This window comes from Heterobasidion irregulare, assembly GCF_000320585.1.
Source record: "Heterobasidion irregulare TC 32-1 unplaced genomic scaffold scaffold_03, whole genome shotgun sequence".
In the NCBI taxonomy this organism is placed as follows: domain Eukaryota; kingdom Fungi; phylum Basidiomycota; class Agaricomycetes; order Russulales; family Bondarzewiaceae; genus Heterobasidion; species Heterobasidion irregulare.
In genome coordinates, this window is record NW_009258199.1 from 790,478 (window position 1) to 808,006 (window position 17,529).

At 53.7% G+C, this 17,529-nt stretch overlaps 10 protein-coding genes across 10 annotated transcripts; 5 read left to right on the top strand and 5 right to left on the bottom strand.

Moving 5' to 3' along the window:
• Positions 1 to 686: 686 nt before the first annotated feature.
• Positions 687 to 1,836, top strand: HETIRDRAFT_314450 (uncharacterized protein; the record flags this gene model as incomplete). Its single annotated transcript, XM_009545297.1, has 3 exons — positions 687 to 1,199; positions 1,250 to 1,450; positions 1,687 to 1,836. The coding sequence occupies 3 exons, from the start codon at positions 687 to 689 to the stop codon at positions 1,834 to 1,836; spliced, it is 864 nt and encodes a 287-aa protein (XP_009543592.1).
• A 214-nt stretch (positions 1,837 to 2,050) lies between these two features.
• Positions 2,051 to 2,825, top strand: HETIRDRAFT_415594 (uncharacterized protein; the record flags this gene model as incomplete). The annotated part of the gene is made up of 4 exons (XM_009545298.1): positions 2,051 to 2,271; positions 2,329 to 2,451; positions 2,506 to 2,584; positions 2,643 to 2,825. 4 exons carry the CDS (start codon positions 2,051 to 2,053, stop codon positions 2,823 to 2,825), a joined length of 606 nt encoding a protein of 201 aa, XP_009543593.1.
• A 57-nt stretch (positions 2,826 to 2,882) lies between these two features.
• On the bottom strand, positions 2,883 to 4,279 carry HETIRDRAFT_314398 (uncharacterized protein; the record flags this gene model as incomplete). The annotated part of the gene is made up of 2 exons (XM_009545299.1): positions 2,883 to 3,711; positions 3,771 to 4,279. The coding sequence occupies 2 exons, from the start codon at positions 4,277 to 4,279 to the stop codon at positions 2,883 to 2,885; spliced, it is 1,338 nt and encodes a 445-aa protein (XP_009543594.1).
• Positions 4,280 to 4,604: 325 nt separating this feature from the next.
• HETIRDRAFT_381111 (uncharacterized protein) lies at positions 4,605 to 5,913 on the bottom strand. Its single transcript, XM_009545300.1, has 3 exons — positions 5,656 to 5,913; positions 4,859 to 5,593; positions 4,605 to 4,799 (listed from the first exon to the last, which is right to left on the bottom strand). The coding sequence occupies exons 1-3, from the start codon at positions 5,855 to 5,857 to the stop codon at positions 4,738 to 4,740; spliced, it is 999 nt and encodes a 332-aa protein (XP_009543595.1). The 5' UTR covers positions 5,858 to 5,913; the 3' UTR covers positions 4,605 to 4,737.
• Positions 5,914 to 6,339: 426 nt separating this feature from the next.
• HETIRDRAFT_240562 (uncharacterized protein) lies at positions 6,340 to 7,630 on the bottom strand (the record flags this gene model as incomplete). Its single annotated transcript, XM_009545301.1, has 5 exons — positions 6,340 to 6,664; positions 6,718 to 7,028; positions 7,247 to 7,282; positions 7,346 to 7,415; positions 7,485 to 7,630. Coding segments are annotated over 5 exons (888 nt in total), but the record flags the coding sequence as incomplete, so codon positions are not given.
• A 936-nt stretch (positions 7,631 to 8,566) lies between these two features.
• On the top strand, positions 8,567 to 9,260 carry HETIRDRAFT_381112 (uncharacterized protein). Its single transcript, XM_009545302.1, has 2 exons — positions 8,567 to 8,970; positions 9,029 to 9,260. The coding sequence occupies exons 1-2, from the start codon at positions 8,571 to 8,573 to the stop codon at positions 9,208 to 9,210; spliced, it is 582 nt and encodes a 193-aa protein (XP_009543597.1). The 5' UTR covers positions 8,567 to 8,570; the 3' UTR covers positions 9,211 to 9,260.
• Positions 9,261 to 9,688: 428 nt separating this feature from the next.
• On the top strand, positions 9,689 to 12,171 carry HETIRDRAFT_47651 (PKA-like protein kinase; the record flags this gene model as incomplete). The annotated part of the gene is made up of 6 exons (XM_009544925.1): positions 9,689 to 10,203; positions 10,269 to 10,400; positions 10,496 to 10,565; positions 10,647 to 11,044; positions 11,103 to 11,436; positions 11,542 to 12,171. The coding sequence occupies 6 exons, from the start codon at positions 9,689 to 9,691 to the stop codon at positions 12,169 to 12,171; spliced, it is 2,079 nt and encodes a 692-aa protein (XP_009543220.1).
• A 715-nt stretch (positions 12,172 to 12,886) lies between these two features.
• Positions 12,887 to 13,137, top strand: HETIRDRAFT_170324 (uncharacterized protein; the record flags this gene model as incomplete). Its single annotated transcript, XM_009545303.1, has 2 exons — positions 12,887 to 12,969; positions 13,023 to 13,137. The coding sequence occupies 2 exons, from the start codon at positions 12,887 to 12,889 to the stop codon at positions 13,135 to 13,137; spliced, it is 198 nt and encodes a 65-aa protein (XP_009543598.1).
• Positions 13,138 to 14,121: 984 nt separating this feature from the next.
• On the bottom strand, positions 14,122 to 15,251 carry HETIRDRAFT_311858 (uncharacterized protein; the record flags this gene model as incomplete). The annotated part of the gene is made up of 4 exons (XM_009545304.1): positions 14,122 to 14,286; positions 14,356 to 14,570; positions 14,642 to 14,698; positions 14,777 to 15,251. Coding segments are annotated over 4 exons (912 nt in total), but the record flags the coding sequence as incomplete, so codon positions are not given.
• An 843-nt stretch (positions 15,252 to 16,094) lies between these two features.
• HETIRDRAFT_313921 (uncharacterized protein) lies at positions 16,095 to 16,785 on the bottom strand (the record flags this gene model as incomplete). The annotated part of the gene is made up of 2 exons (XM_009545305.1): positions 16,095 to 16,622; positions 16,687 to 16,785. 2 exons carry the CDS (start codon positions 16,783 to 16,785, stop codon positions 16,095 to 16,097), a joined length of 627 nt encoding a protein of 208 aa, XP_009543600.1.
• Positions 16,786 to 17,529: the final 744 nt, after the last annotated feature.

Below are 17,529 nucleotides of genomic sequence, written 5' to 3' on the forward strand. Positions count from 1 at the left end.
CTTGCGCGGACAGCGCGATAACTAGAGGATATTACTTATACCTCAAGTCAGCAAACTGTAGGCGAGCCTTCAGACGCTTCGGAGAACGCTGTGACGAGAATGAGCTAGAATATCTGACCGCGCGCACATGCACAGTGGAGAGAAGACTGACCCATGTCAATAATTCACAGTGAAGAGGGACGAAGTCTGTATCACGGTGTCCATGGGCGAGCATATCGAAGTGGAGATAGCCGAACATGCAGTCAGTACTGAGAGATGCTTCCTGCCTGGAGGAAATAAGAAGCTGCAACGGCGGTTCTTGGGCTATGTCCGCGTAGGGTAAAATTGTGCCCAACTTATAGGAGACATGAGTCCATGCAAAGGGGCAACTTGACTGGCAACTTGGAAGCTGTCACCAAAAGCATGCGAATATGCGGAGTAGGTTCACGCAGAGCGGAGCGCTGAGTCTCAAGCCCTTGCGGCTGTCCTGACCCAGAAAAAACAAGCTCGGGGAATCGAATTGGATGGATCGCATAACAGTGGATTAGAGACAAAATCAAGAGACGGAAACTGTGTTTGGATGTATTTGTCACTTCATTTGTCTTCAATCGTCCCGATTTGGCACTCAACGCCTCACCATGATCAAGACGCGAGTTGTATCCACCTGGCGCCTTCAATCGCAGAAGAGGATTCAAAATGCACGCCCAATGCTGCGCTTTCGTTATTCCACAGCCGCACCTGCAAAATCTTCATACTCCTATGCTAGCGCAATAGTTGCTCTCGCTGCGACTGGCGGCCTGACCGCGGCTTACTTCTTTTGGCCCTCAGAATCCCGTGCTGCACCTACATATCGACACGAATCTATCTCACCCTCTCACTTCACTCCCGTCACTCTCACGGCCAGCGAGGACTGTGGACCAAACCTGAAGCTTCTCACCCTCACCATTGCACCCGAGTCCCTTCCATCATCTTCGCAATCATCGGCCTTCTGGCCAATCTGGTCCATATTTATTAAAGATGATGATATCCAGGTCGAGAGACCTTACACACCGCTAGAGGGGATGGACGACCGTGGCAATATAAAATTATGGGTGAAGAAATATCTCAAAGGCGAAGTAGGAAGATGGCTACATTCAAAGCAAGTCGGCGACACAGTGGAGATTCGTGGTCCGTTACCGACCTTCCATGCATATGCAGACACTTGGGATGAGATTGTCATGGTACGTCAACAACTCACATTTTTAGGACAGGTTTCTCACCACACTGCAAGATCTCAGGAGGGACAGGCTTTTCGCCCTTCTACCAGTTGCTCCATCATCAGCTGCTCCAAGGGGGTGCCAAGAATAAGTCTACTCGTTTCACGCTACTCCACGGCTCGCAGAACGCTGCCGAACTTCCACCGCCCTTATTCTTACAACCTCTCCTAAAGCTGGCTGAGCGTCACCCGGAGAGGCTAAGAATTCGCTTGTTCGTGGAAAATCAGAGTAGACCGACCACTGCATTGGCTAGTCACGACTTTCAAGAAGGTCGAATTGACAGAGCCGCCATCGAGCGCTCATTGGAGCTACTTCCAAATGATAGCCAGTCGTGGTGGAAATCTTGGGTTCGATCTTTTTCCTCATCATCGGAGAAGGACCCTGAGTTTCGCCAAAAGAACGTATTGTTCCTAGTATGTGGCCCTGAGCCGTAAGTTTGACCAACAGCTAGATCGTCATACCATGGTTTCGCTCACGCAAATTTTTCGACAGAATGATCGCGGCTATTGCTGGTCCATACGGTCGCAATTACTCACAGGGGGCTGTCGGTGGGATCCTTGGTGACTTGGGTTTTAAATCGGGACAAGTATGGAAGCTGTAGTAGTTTTCTTGATGTAAGTACCGATATTGGGGATCACTGGCGTTAGTTATTGCCCGTCATGATATCAGAAATGTTGTGTATCTGGGAGTTCCAAGGTGTGCGTCCGAGTGAAACCCATTAGCCAAAATAGGCAGATCTGCAAGTTCGCAAGTTGGCCATTCTTGGCCACCTTGGCCACAACACTAAGTTTTGGAATCTGGGATCTCCATTGACCATGTCATCGTACTCCTACGAGTTGTCTCTCTTCGGCGAATTCTTCGCACAGGATCTGAAGGCGGTCCTCAACCGAATCGCTATGCATAGCGAATCCGCACGTCCAATGCACTCTAGAGAAATAGTCTTCGAACCTGAGGATATCCAGCAGCAACGAAACGCTGGTCAGGAACCAGCCCTTCTGAGGGCCAGAAAAGAGCTGCTCGAACCGGAATCTGGATGGTACGTCACAGCTCATAATTCTAGTAGATCGCACCGCTGATGTCGACGCACGGTCAGGATGTTGTATTCGTATATGAAAGCTGAATCTTCCCGTATTCACCCCGATGCCACTGCTCGCCCGTGGGCAACGGTACAGGTCGTTGGGGACGCACTCAGCTTTGCCTCTGCGCTGGGCTACGTGTACGTTCGCTTTGACAAGCTCATATATCAGCTATAAGTGACAACACCCGATAGTCGACGGTCCCAGATATATAAACGGGGATACGTGTTCCGGAAAGGCACGCTAGCAATCCAGATGTTTCAACAAGAACAAGTACGTGAATACCACCTGCTTTCAATCAAATCATTTGAAACAGGTCGATCATTAACAGGTCGATACTCGAACAAACCAGCCTATACCTGCCCACACAGACACACTGTGGGAAGTCGAAGTGAAGACAGCGTCTCCCGTTCGTGGCACGCAAGAGGCGCCTCTCAGTCAAACGGTTGACGCCCTGCTCGAAGTACAGCTCCTGATGAAAGGCCTGCTCGATCTTCGACGACGAGACGCCTGACCTCGAACTCGGAACATCAGGGACAGCGTGAGACGTAGAAAGTAGGGTTCCACCCATTTATGCATTGCGTGCTGATGCTCTGACCTCGTCCTCATCCTCGCCCCAGTCAACCTCATCATCTCCACCTGCTTCGTGTACACCGTTTTGCCTCAAAATGTCGAGCAAAGCGGCATAATCCACCGGTCCTATCTCCTTGTCTTCGTCGCTGTCACCTTCCAGCTCCTCCGCACCAAGCGCATCACCTTCATCTTCGTCATCTAACGTACCGTCATCTTCACTTCCCGCGTAATCCCCCAGAACAGTGATCGGAGTGTCTTCCTCCCGCTCTTCGTCGCTTCCATACCCACTCAAGAGTCCGCTCATCGCTTTTTTTGATGCGCCGATATCAAGCTTGCGTCGCTTGACTACTCTCTCATCGCCCTCTCTCTGCATCCCTCCACGTTCATCTACCACAAGACCCCGAAACGCACCTTCCTCCCAAATTTCAATGACAGGAAACTCGACAAAATGTTTATGCCTCAACAGTGTAGACAACTTCTGTGTAGCTTCTAACCTGTGATAGCCAATTTTCGCAAACTGTTTAATGGACAGCGGCGTTGTCAGTGGGTCGAGGGCAGTAGGCATGAGAAACTGCGGCGGTGTAAAGGAATCGGGCACTTCTTGGTCGGGCAGGATAAGAGGCTTGAGCCAATGCGGGAATGGATTCTCGCGTTTGCCTTTGAGGCGCTCCTTGATTTGCGACTGGATGAGAGAGATGAGTGGTAGGTCGAAGTTGTTGCGATGAGTGAGCAGGGTGTATGGTGGATCCTGAGGATGTGATGGATTGGCGGCGGGATCTTGAGGAGGATAGAATTTAAACTCGATAGTGAGTAAGGCGGTCCTATTTCTACAATTACGAGCGCCTGGTTACAGAACAGGATATGGTAGTAGTTTCTCCTGACGTACTTAAAATCCCAAGTGGATTGGTTGACCATGCGTTTTGCCATCCCAGCCGGAAGCATATCCACATCGACGTCTCGCAACTCAAGCTGCATCTTCAACACATCTCTTTTCGTTCTCTGAACACCGCCCCTTCCGCGTCCTCTTCCTCTCCCTTGAGAACCTCCCCTCGTTCCCATAACTCCATCCCTCGACTTACCAAGAGACTGCCCGGGGCCAAACCCTCCGCGCACGATCTCCTTACCCCAGTCTCCCACCTTTCGTCCCATCTCTTCCAAATAAACAAAGTCGTCCATCATGGTTCCTAAGCTGTATTGATTCATCGGCACGTATCTTGCTTTGTCACGCAAGCCCGAACATCTTGTCTGAGATTTATGTGAATTTGAACAAGGCAGCGAGCATGTTCGCGTCGCACAGCGCGGACAGGTATAGATAGCAGCGTTCTTTTCGCAGATAGAACATTGGGGTCCAGAGGTGCTCGCGAATGAGCTGTCTGATGGTGAAGGGTCGGTCATGAAAGACAAAAACAATAGCGAACGCCGAACAGAGAGCAAGCTGGAGGAAGGAAGCAGAGTTTGCAGGAGCTTGCGATCACGTTCGTCACGCTCAGTAAAAAACGGGAGTTCAAGTGAACATCATGTCCAGTCACGAAACTGGGCTTTTGTCATGTATCCGTCAAGAAAGCGGCGCAGAAGTCGTGTGAAAGTCGTGTGCAATTTTAGAAGTTTATGACTTTTGCATGACTTTCTGCACCACGTTCTTAACGGATACATGACAAAAGCCCAGTTTCGTGACTGGACATGGCGTTCACTTGACTTCCGTTTTTACTGAGCGTCACGTGTGAATCAAGAGATCGTGGTTTTTTGAAGCAAAAAAAATACAACACTAAGAATGCACAATGTCTAAGAAAGAGCAGTAGGACGTATGGAAAGAGCGAAGTAGAATCTGGGGGCGTGACCAAACAGCGGAAAAATTATATATCATCCATCCCGAAATCGATCTCCACCTTCTCACCAGGCTTGAAAGCCGGCAAGCCTGCAACACCCATACGCGTGAACATCGGCAAGGCTGAGAGAACACTGCGAGAGACTCACCGAGGTATGGGCAACTCGCACACCGGAATGCATCGCCCAAGAAGCAGCTCCCACAGCTGCTCGTCGCCTTCGGCGCAGCCTTAGCAGCCTGCACGAGCCGCTCTTTCTCGCTCTGCTCGACTTCTGTCGCGGAGCCCGTCTGGCTTCCGTCCAGCACGACAACCTTGCTCTCACGCAGCTCTTCTGCCTCCAGCTCTGCAAGGCCGCAGGAGCAGTTCTTGCAAGCCTTCTTCCGGCGCGGTGCGCCCTTCACTGCTGGCTCGCAGGCCACGGGACGTGCACGGTCCGCGGCAGTCAGCAGGCTCTCCGCGTCGATTGTCGGGGAGGGGGTGGGGGAACTGAGCGTCCACAGCGCCTTTTTAGATGCAGAGCGTGTAGGGTCTGGCTTGCGGCGAAGGAGCGTCGCAGAGGGCATCGACGAGACCGTGGGTGCAGCCATCGAGGACTTGGTTTTGAGGGAGAACGACGTGCCGGGGACGTGTGCGGGCTTCTGAGCGATGATGAAGCTTTCGGCAGGGATGGCAGATAAGACGTTGAACCCTGCGAGCGTGAGCTCGGACGGAAAGTCGAGGATGAGTGCAGCGGTCAGGTTTAGGAGGTGGAGTGTGCCGAGGGACGAGAGGCCTACGAGGAGCTGGGAAAGGAGCTCAGACAGCCGTGGCCGAAGAGTCTCATACTCGGGCGGGGAGAGCGTGACATAGACCGAAGTGTAGCTGCCGGAGTTCAAGGTGGTGGCTATGCGCAGGCACGTAAGACGCACACCCTCCACGAGATGCGAGGGAGAAATTCCCACTGACCTTGATCTACCAGCCGGTCCAGCATCTGCTTGTCGACCTGCCTGCTCTCCTCCAACTCCGAGACAAGGCTCTGGTACTGTCCGTCTTGAGCGGTAGCGAGCGAGCCGATGGCAAGAGCTGGGCCCTTGACAGGGACAGCTGCGAGCGTCTTTGAGGAGTCTGGGTGGAATGTAGAGGGCTCGTAGATGGCTGCGGGGGACATGGTTGCTCGTTGTATGATAATAAGATAGAGGAGAGGTGCGCAGATAAATGAGGCAGAGAGCCAAAGAGGATGAAGCGATTATGGAGCAATCAGCGCTTCAGCCACCGCCAAGTCAGCGCAAAAATGATTCATATCGGCCTCGGATTTTCGGCCGCTCCACGCCCATTTACGGGTTTACTCATTGTCCAAGAACGACATTTCTGATCCTGGCAATCATGGGACCGGCGAAGGCATAGATAACAGAGGAAACGGTGATGACATTGGTTGGGAAAAACACAACACAACAACTGTTCGATATTACAGAACGTCCGAACATAACCACGAATAAGTAAAGTAAAGAACACCTACAGACGCAAACTAAAGGCGGTGACAACAACGAGAAACGGACGTCCAAACATGAAGTGCACAGCATCAAGAGACAATGAGCTCTTGCCATATCATGAAACGTTCCATTCTGGGGGCGATACTGACATTCATGCATGTTGTCCATCCGGTGACACCTCTCCTGGTGGAGGCTGCATAGGAGGTGGGCCGGCAAGGTGATCGCCAGGGGGGAGCGGGGGCAGGAGCATCGCGCTGCGGATCCGGAATAGCATCATGCGGTACCACTCCTGATCAATGCCGGCCTTCTCCTGCTCGGCCGTGACATTCTGCAACTGCTGCAACTCGTTCACCCAGGCAAGGTGCCAGTCGACGTTACCATGTTCGTCCATCTCGAGGTCCTCGGGTAAAGAGGGGATAGGAGGGGGAGGGAAGCGCATGCCCTGAGGAGGTGGAGGGATCATCGGGAATGCAGCGGGATCAAATCTGCAGACGATCTTATCAGACAGATTTGAGGTAATAATGACGAGAGTACTGACGGATATGGAGGATATGGCGGCACCCTACTTGGCCCCGCACCGTCGTGGTCCATAGGGGGAGGGGGCACATATTGAGCATTAGGATCGTCAAACTGCGGTTGACCATCAGGCGGCTGATACTCCTCGACGTCATCGCTGGTACGACCTCGACCTCCGCTGCCTTTTGGTTTCTTCTTGCGTATACGGTGGACGCCGGTTCGGGGATCGACGTTGTCATTGACGGTCCAGTAAGAGCCCTTGCCGCGGTCCGTGAGAGGACGCGCAACCTTCTCGAAACACGGGTTCAAAGAGAGGTTGTGTCGGACCGAGTTCTGTGGAGCACGGCGTTAGCAGTGAGTCCAGGGTGACAAAGAAATGGATGATGAGGAAGTTTGTGCATATTTTTGTCGCAAAACAAACAAGAACAGCGTCAAACAGCGCGGTCGCGTCCCGGTGGCTCGGCACACGACGCGTTCGCGCTCCCCAACACTCTACTATGCATATTTGCCCATCTCACTTCCGATCAAATCAACGAATCAACAGCACTCACTTTCCAACCAGAGGGGGCAGTTCTGAAGTACGGGAACTGATTTGGCGCGATCACATCAGCAAGGCTGCGGAGTCTCTCAACAAGCAACTTTGAACATACGCGACTCTCGATTGCGTAGTATATGTCCTCCAGTAGCAACTTCTGGTTTGGTGAGCCCTTGATCGCATAGCTACCCAGCATCGCACAGCGGAACCGTGAGAACGCGTTCAATCAACGAACAAAGGTACTCGTGACCTACCGGATGAGCGTCGAATACGGGTAGAAAGGCTTGCTCCCGGGTGGGCCATCGCGCAGGGAATCGAGATTGATGGGGAGACCGCCTGTGATGTCGTTCGGGGCTTCTGGATAGTAGGAGTTGGGTGGCATGTCTGGATGGTGGGGCGGAGGTGGCATCATTTCGGGCGGCATGACGGTTTGTGGTGGGGGTTGTGACATCGTGCTCCTGCGTCGTGTGCCTCGAGCGAGCGGAAGTGCTAGCAGAGGAGCTGGGCGGGCGCGGTCAAGGGCAACGGTTGGTGGATTGGAAGAAAAGGATGACAGCGGGGACAGTCGTCGCTTATGTCATGCGTGCGAAAGCGTTCGTGTGCCGCACGGGCCCCTGGTGGCAGTAATCTAGGCAATAGCATCCTGGAATCCATGTCGGGGATGTGGGGGGTGATGACGGCGATGATGGACGAGATGGTGGAAAAGGTGGGTGTTGTTTGTGCACGCAGCCACTATTACAACAGATGATGACAGTGTCCAAATTGTTGAAGACAGCATAAAACAAAATACAAGCAATGGGCATACAGACGAACACACAAACAAAGCTCGGCCAAATTATCGCCTTCATCCCCGAATCTCCCTCTCTCTCCTCGTCCCCCGTCGTCAATAGGCTTGTCATGAGAGCATCGTCGACGGACTGTTCTTTGCTTCATTTTAATAAGTTGAGGGGCGTCACTCAATTGAACAGCTCAGGTGGCCACATCCATCAACATTCTCGTACAATGGCTGGCTTTCCTCACGTTTTTTATATTACATTACTCCCTCCCCTAATGGGTGTTAAATGTCCATAATTTTCATAACATCTGTTCCCACTGAGAAATCTTTATGATCGCTGGCGTTCCCGTCCAATATACATCGCTATCCTTGAATACAATTCGATATCCTCTCCTGCAGTTGTACGCATTTTGAACAACCGTGCGGGAGGTCTCGTTTCACCGATCGGTCTGCCGTACCGTTCGCAAATCCAGCTGTGACTGGGGAGCATGGCCGTGGTTAGGGTCTGACGTAGTTTCTGTCGGCTCACCGAATCCAGAGCGCAAACCCGACGGTCAAGTGCGCAATGTCGGGGGCTTCGATTGCAGAGTCCTCGTCGGACTCGCAAGCGCCCTATTCGATCCATGTCGAAGTTCCACCGCGGTTCTACGTCTTGCCAGGGGCTGCGATGGTAGTCGGGACGGCCCTAGGTCTCGCGCGGGGCTCGCGGGCGGCCGGTCTACGGTTCCTCGCGGAAAACGCGCATCGACCACCCACGACGCTCAAGGGATGGTATCTCTACAAGAAGACGAAGAACTACCGGATGATGCTAGCGGGGCTGCGCGAGGGAGGGGCGGAGGCGGCGAAGCTGGGAATCACGGCGATGGGCTGGGTGACGTTCGAGGAGGGGCTGAAGCGGCTGGGATGGGAGGAGGTGAGCGAGATCGGTGCCGGGGTGGGGACGGCAGGCTTGTTTGCGGGTGTATGTGAGTGCGCGGGAGGCTCTGGAATGATGATGAAGGCGATAGGCTGATGGACCGGCAGACCGACTCCCGTTGAAGACAGCTTATCGGGCGGGGATTCTGGGACTGCTGATTGGAATCACGATGCGCGGGATACGCTACGGGCGAGACCAGCTGGAGGAGGAGGCACGGACACGCGCAGTTGCGGGTGCGGAGGCGGTGGGAGAGCAGGGGCAGGAGGACGAGCGGGATCGGAGGGGATGAGTAGAGTAGTACAGTACCTGGAGCTTGGAGAGTGCATATGTTTGTCTGGGACTGGCCGAGTCGGCAAGAAGCGACGACGGTGGAGCACGGTGGAAGTGGTACAAGTACCAGCACTTACGCTGCACGGTCGGCGCTGAGTGTCGTCCTGCACCTTGTTGTCCCGTCCGCTCGACTCGAGTCCAAGATGATCAAGCTGTGGCCCTCGCTGGCGGATCAGCTCACGCCCAAGGCGGTTCCGCGGAACCAGGAGCGCAACCCGTTTGATTCGCTCGCGGAGGCTCAGACGCAGTCGCCGCTTTCGCCCTTGTCGCAACCCCTGCAGCTGCAGCCCCACCATCTCCTGAACACGCAGCTTGCTCCGTCCGTCCCCAGCAGCGGTGGCGAGATCACGCCCCTAGGACCGCTATCGCCTTCTGTCGCAGGCCACGCTGCTGGCCTTCCTACCACACATCTCTCCGTTCATGCTCCCGACTTCAACATGCAGCTCCCCCCCGCAAAACGCTCCTCCAGCAACAGGGACATCTCCCCCACCCCGTCCTCTTCCAGGTCCACAAACTCTTCCGCCCGCTCCTCGTCCCAGGCTCCCGCCGGGCCCTCCAAGGGCCAGATCCACGTCAAACTCATCTCCGCACGCGGCCTCAACGTTCGCTCCATACACTCCCGTCCCTACGTCGTCGTCGTCTTCGAGCAGAACGAATTCGTCAGCCGCGATCCCACAGACGAATCCGACAAGGAAGTCAAGGGCGTCGCAACCAACCTCTCTCGCGCGTCATCCTCTGTCGCCCTCAATGCCCTTGGCGCCATAGGCAGCAAGGTCCTCGCCCAAGAGGCTGCCATGCGAGCCAAGGGCTCACCCACCCCATCTACATCGTCCAACACATCTGCCAAATCGTCCCTGTCCATCCCCCAGCCATCAGGCAGTCAGGCAGCCAACGGTCTTCTAGGCAGCCGTGTGTCTGCGCACAACCCTGTCTGGAAACACGAGGTCTCATTGTGAGAAAATTCTCTCCTCATGTTCTCTCGACTGATGACATTGCGGCTTTCGTGCGCCCTTCCAGCGACGTGACGTCGGAGCAGTCGACGATCGCCTTCAATATCTACGACCGCGCTCTAGACAGCCACGCCTTCTTGGGCAATGTGCAGTTTAAGCCCGTTCTCGTTCATGATCACACCGTGGACCAGTGGTACAAGTGCGTCCGATGTTCCCTCGCGCGCGTCTCCATGCGTTGTGAGTGTGGGGTAACCGGGTCCTTGTATGACTGATACGGGCGTCTCTCTGTCTCAGGCTCAAGTCACTGGAGAATGAGGCGGTTACCGGCGAAATCCGTATACAAATCACCTTTGAGCAGAGCAAGGTATGTCCACATGACTTTGACTTTACGTAGCTGACATCTGAACACACGTCTCCCTCCCCGCGATTTCTCATTTGGGTACAGTCCAAACACGCGCTAACTCCGAGGGATTTCGAGTTTCTCAAGCTCATAGGTCGCGGGACTTTCGGGCGGGTCTTCCAGGTCCGGAAAAGGGATACGAAGCGCATATACGCGATGAAAGTTTTGTCGAAGAAGGAGATTATCGCCAAGAAGGAGGTCGCACACACTATCGGCGAGCGCAAAATTCTCCAGCGCTCACTCGAGTCACCATTCCTCGTGGGGCTTAAATTTAGCTTCCAGACCGATGCAGACTTGTATCTGGTCACGGATTTCAAGAGTGGAGGAGAGCTTTTCTGGCATCTACAGAAAGAAACACGGTTTAGCGAGGAGCGCGCGCGTTTCTACATTGCAGAGCTAGTTCTTGCTCTGGAGCATCTACACAAGTACGACATCGTTTACCGGTAAGGAGCTTCTGACGTAGAAGATCCACTGGCGACTAACTCTATTTCTGACTATCAGTGATCTGAAACCAGAAAACATACTTCTGGATGCAACTGGGCACGTTGCGTTATGCGATTTCGGCCTGTCGAAGCCAGACCTCCGGTCAGACGAGCTTACGAACACGTTCTGCGGAACAACAGAATATCTTGCACCCGAGGTCCTCTTAGACGAGCACGGGTACTCGAAGCTCGTCGATTTCTGGTCTTTAGGCGTCTTGCTTTTTGAGATGTGCTGCGGCTGGAGTCCATTCTACGCAGAAGACACACAGCAGATGTACAAGAACATTTGTTTTGGAAAGATCCGGTTCCCCAAGGGCGTCATCAATGAGGACGGGAAGCAATTCGTCAAGGGGGTGAGTTTCACGCCAACAACCATATGTCTAGGCCTTCCCCACATCCGCACAATGAATTGCCAAACCGGGATTACTGATCGTGCCTTCTTTGATTGGCACCGATAGCTTCTGAACCGCAACCCCAAGCACCGGCTAGGCGCGCAACGCGATGCCGAAGAGCTCAAAGAGCATCCGTTCTTCAAGCCCATCGACTGGCAAGCCCTCGCGCGCAAGCAGGTCACGCCGCCGTTCAAGCCGGTCATCGAGTCGGACGAGTCCACGGCCAACTTTGACCCGGAGTTCACGTCGGCTGACATCAACGATTTCGGCCCGAACGAGATTCGCTTGGACGACGACGATCCGTCTGGGGACTGGGTCTCGCAGTCTGTAAATGGCACGCTGCATACGCCACACGGCCCGCTAGGGAGTGAACGTGCCCCGCCTGTGCCTGCGCCTGCACACGGCATCAGCATTAAGGCAAAGAAGAACGGGCGCGACCCGGCTGCAAGTCCGCCGTTGACGAATAGTGTTCAGGAGAACTTCCGCGGCTTCACGTATTCGGGCGAGGGTGAGAGCCTGATCGCGCAAGCCATTGGCCGGCTCGAGGAACAGGACGAGGGCGAAGAAGCGGTCGACGACGACGACGTGCAAGAGCCAACCACAGAGGACGAAGCGGAGGACGACCAGCATCCGGCCGGGCGGTATGCAAGACGAAAGGGTTACATCGTGGGCTTTGACGAGGACATGCACATATGACCGCCGCTTTGAATCGCTCTTGATGATACCGATACTGTCCTATCTGTCGCAACCCTGGACTTCCATCTCAAGAACTGCCTATCTCTTCCTGGCTCTCATACACATACATCGCTATTCATTCCCATGCATCCTGCCTCTCGGTAGACGCACCTCCCGCCGCGCCACCTGCATCTGTCATGCCCAGCAATCACTCATCATGTACTACAACTCAACTCGTCATCAATTTTGTCCTCCTGCAACGACAAGCGGATGCATTCCTACCCAACCTTCCACACAGTATGTCTTCACCTCTTCTACAGGCGCTATTTTTCTCTCGGTCCAAATATCTCTTGAGCGATTTTTTATGCGTACGATGGATAATGGAGCAAACGATCATGGAACCCCTTTCTTGGTGCGCCTCGACGCATCGTTATTGTACTTGGTTTGGGTGTAATAATCACGGGCACACGCCGAAATACGCAGTGTAATGAATATAGCATAGGTTGTCGGATGAGTATTGCGGAACATGTACGGATGGGTAGGGAGTACAATACTCTAGGGCAACTTTGATCAGCAACTTGACCGACAACTCAAGGTTCTCGACTGAGCCGTGCCGTGGGTGACGATATTTTCGCCGTGCAGCAACCAAAAATTCGAGCTGTTCAAAGGTGAGTGTTTTTTCGTTGACTGCTCGATAAACTGTCTTCTAATAACTGGCGTTGCGCTCTTAATCAGAATGTTCCAACGGCTACATGCATACGTCCTGATGTGTAGACTCTGTTTTTTCTTCACGGGAGGGTGGTTCCAGAACTCTGTTAGGTATGTATGTTGATGGTTTCGTCCTATATCTAGCTCCATCGATCGAATCAGAGGCGTCGTCTCGCTGATCTAAGAAAAGATCATCATATCCTCCCCACTGGTACGCAACGCACCACATACCTCACGAAGTCGAACCCCCGAGAAGAGTGCGGCATTCAACGGCGCTGAGCAGTCGCGTGCCGATTCACTACTTCAGAGCACGGTAGCGATGGTAACGGGAGAGAGTTCACTGAAGCATTCATCAGGTATGCATCTATCTGGTACGCATTCATTAATCATTGTTTGGGGAGGTATGTCGTCATTGGACGTCACGGAAGACTGATGCTGATGTCGTTCCAGAGTAGGTACATACACTATTCGCTCGTGCATACGTGTTTAGTATGGCTCCGAATCGATAGTCCTATGGCGCGGGCTCTCAACGCCATATGTGCACCCAAGGCTCTCGGTGACGAAGTGAGTACGGGGGCGAGCCCAGTCAGATACATCATCGGCGGATCATGCCGCACGATTCGAAACTAGCATTCATAGTCTGGTACAAAGACCGGACACAAGAGGAGCCTATCATGATTGACACCTTAGACCTGGTCGATTCAGATTTCAACCGCATAGATATGCAGAGTTCACATGATGTCTCTTCCCCCGTCCCATCAACCGGCGTTGCGCGAAATCATTGCAATAATTAGATTTTCCGACTTCATATTGCAGCTTGCAACGACCTGTGCCATCATTTGACTCGTACAGCAGGACCCCCATGAAGCCCGCATCAACATGTAAGGAAAAGTCCCTTTCAAATAATCAGAATGAATTCACGAATTTGAATCTCCATAGCTCGACAAATAATAATCAATGCGATTTATATACATGTTTGGCGCGTGCACCTTGAAGCTTGACGTGCCAGATTATGTGCACAGCCGTTGTCAAGACGAACTGTGTCAGGACCAGGCGTGCGATAGAGTAGAGTATTCCCCAGAGGTCGATGCGAATAGAACTACAAAAATGAACAAAATAATTGATGCAATAGCGCCGTAAGGCAACCCGGATTGAGAAATCTAACCGATGCTTGTGTGAACAGATGAAGGGATGATCGATGACCATGAAGAAAATATGACTGTGAGGATTCGGTACCGCGGGAAGAGTTGATGGCTGGTTTCGCTACCAATCGTTTAGCCTCTTGCAGTCTGGTCGTGAGAGATTAACGCCACCGCGGAGAAGGGGTGGGAGGATGCGACCGCCCAAGATGGTGTTTTGGACTATGGGATAGACTTCGTGTGTCGAAACACGACCGTACCACACGCCTGAGCCTTGAGGCATGTAAATCTGATTAAACCGCGTAAAGATAAGGCGATGAGTAACTCGTCGCGTACGAGCACGGTCATGTGAGCTCACGATAACGTTGCCGGCGTATTTGTGTCCGCCGATGTGCGAAGTCTTGAGGATGAGGGCTTTCTTGTGGATATCTTCATCTAGCTCCTGCAGGCGCCGCTGCATCTCCGCCTCTTTGTCCTCATCAGAATGATTGAAGTCTTCTAGTGACGGACCGGTCGGCTCTTCGAGTTGCGTGTGCACATCCCAACCTTCTCTGTGAAGCGCTTCCGAGAAAGCTATCGGACGTGGTATTTTGAATGCGTGTGAATGAGCGTGGGACGAACGAGACCCGATTGAATGCACCCACCGTGTTCGAGTTTCGGCGCTACGACTGCACATCGCACGTCTCTCCTCCGGTGTGAGCCTGAGTGAAACCCGATGTATTTGTGTATCAGATATGATGGGAGAGAAGCGCACATTGCGAATATCAGATTGCGCTCACAAATCAGGATAACACATGAATAAGGGATTATCCATGACTTGAGGGGACCGAGGACCAACGATGAGCCCAAGCGGGGTACTGAGGGGTCGACAGAGTGGTCCCAGAGCTCCCGAGCACCGTCCAGCGAACACGGCACCTCTGTCACGAGCTTGTAGTCGGGAAAGACAAGGACGGTTTCGACGTCGGAAGCGGCGGAAAGTGTGTCATGGCTGCCGTTAAGAATCGAGACTTTGCGCGTCTCCGAATCCTTGAATATCCCTGTGACCGCGGTGGGCTCGAAACCCCGCAGGGTGCTCCCGGGTGTACCGGGCGTCGAGGTTCCCGATGTCGAAGTGGACGCGCTGCACGGAGCCGTGCCCGAGTCGACAGCGAGGAGGTGAGCAGCGAGCGAGCCCTTGACGTCTGTGACCGAGCGCTCCCAATCCGACTTGCCCGTAGAGATGACGACCTTGATAGGAAAGAGGGTGGAGAGTGCCGAGCATGAATGGAACGAGCAAAGTTATCAGATAAACCGTTGACGGCAGCGCCACCATTCCGGACGCACCTGTCTGCGGTATGGCTTCACAGAGCCCAACATGTCCGACGTCGTATCAATCATCGACACAATTTTCTGCGGATACTCTTCATGGCCTGAGAGTAGTCGATGAGGACATCAGATGCTGGGGAGATCACAACGACGACCGTCACTCACCCTCCTCGCACGGGTTTGGACAGCTTCTACAGTCGGCGAACGAAACCGGAACCCCCGCTGCCTCCAGTGCAGAACTTGTTTCCTCCAGCTCTAGCGGAGGACCCAGAACGATCGCAGCAAGACTTCTGAGACGATGCATGGTGTTGGTGGTGGATGGGTTCACAAGAGAAGTGCCAGCATGATGCTATGACTATAAGTCCAGGCTGTAATAATTTCGTCGAGTACAGATTATGTTATCAGATAAGATGCGGAGATTCCCTTGGATGACGTAATTCTCCCGAGTGCCGAGCGCCGAGTGGGTGCCTCGACCATCTCAGATGTCAGCGCTCCCGTGGACTGACCATCCTGCCAGATCCTGCCATGGCCCATTGCCAAAAATCGCAAACAGCAAGGGAGGTAGCCAAACCAGCTGCAGTTAAATATATAACCGGAACTAAGACACAGCAGATAACCATCAATACAAATGCCCTGAGAGACAGAACCGCAGACACCACGATCCCACCAGGCAATGGCTCTCACAAGCCCTTCCGCGGTCGGCAACTCCTGCCCAAAACTGAGATATGATGATTTCCTCGCTCTCGGAACACGTCAAGTGCAAGATAGACATTCACACCGGCGTAGATCGTCTCACCCCCACTGGTCTGGGACCCACGGAGTCACAAGGTCTGCGTATTGGTCGCTGTTACCCCCGCCCTTGCTTCCCTTGTTCCCCCGCCCTATGAGCCGGCGGTACAACTTCCGCGCACCGCCTCGCTCGGCTGTTTCTGCGCCCTCACTGATGGCGGCAGGCATGCTGACTTCGTCTGGATAAAATTGCTCTACCATCTTCGCCAGCTTGCGCATTCCGCTGGAGCTATCGCCCACCGCCCGCCGCGAGTCTTCGAGTGCGGACGCTAGATACATCGCGTAACTCGGAAGATTGATGGGCAAGCTAGGGAGGGGCGTCGACGCGGTCGCTGGAATAGTGTAATACCTCGCCATCGGAGAGTCGGCGCCGTCGCGCAGAAGCGCAGGGAGCGACGAAAGCGTATAGGAGTACGGAAGCGTACTCACATCACCGTTTGTGTATTTGTACGACTGGGGATGGTTAGGGGACAGGGGGTAATCGATGGTGAGGTATATGAGCGTTCGCCATTCCGAGGACGAATGATGAACCTAACATTAATTTGACGTCAACCGAGCTTCTTCCCCGCACAACCCCGCAAAATGAACAACGGACCTTGATAAACTGGACCACGGTCCGCAGTTTCAAATCAGCTTTCGTTTCGGCAAGCGCCTGGATCGCGGGCTCGATGCGTGTGGCGCTCAGCTTCGCCATGAGCCGTAGCAAATGTCGCCAGCTTGGCGCCTGTATGTGCATGGGCGGACACCTTCCATAGGGCAAAGAGAAGACATTAGGAGGATCCTGCACTCTTGTTGGTGTTACGCCGATTGCTGGTGGTTGGAATCCGAATGCTGCAAGACATTAGTTCTGAGTGGTTGCATTATTTCGAAGGGGGTCTAAATACGTACAAACTCCCAACAGCATTTCAGCATCGACATATTGATTCGAGTTCGCAACGGAATATAGGTACGCTTCGGATAGATCCTCGTGATCTTCGTCCACGGACGCCAGACCTGAAAGAGCGGTACCAGTCGAAACGGGCCGAGGAGCTATATTCAGGTTAGATAGCGGGGTCGGGACTACCTCAGCGCTCGAAGCCCGGCGTAGGTTTAGTGCGAACAGCGACGAGGAACGCGAAGAAGTGGAATGCGTCGAGTGGCCGTCACTGGAGTTGTTGTCGCGGCTCGACGATGCTAAGACCGGCAGGCTAGTTCGACTCCGGTTGGGGGAATGCCCTGGAAAACGAGAACCACCTGTTTAATCTGGCAGAGAGCGGTGATCAGCGAACGTACCTGTGTGCGGCGCGACGACATCGGAGTAGAGGGGGAGGTTAGAAGTCGCGGACGGCGATGCGAAATCCATGTCGTGCACCCGTAACTCGGGCGATGGTGTGTCGTCGTCGGTGTCCTCGGCGGCTAACCGGCGAGCAAGCGCTTCGTCTTCCATCAGCTGCATGTG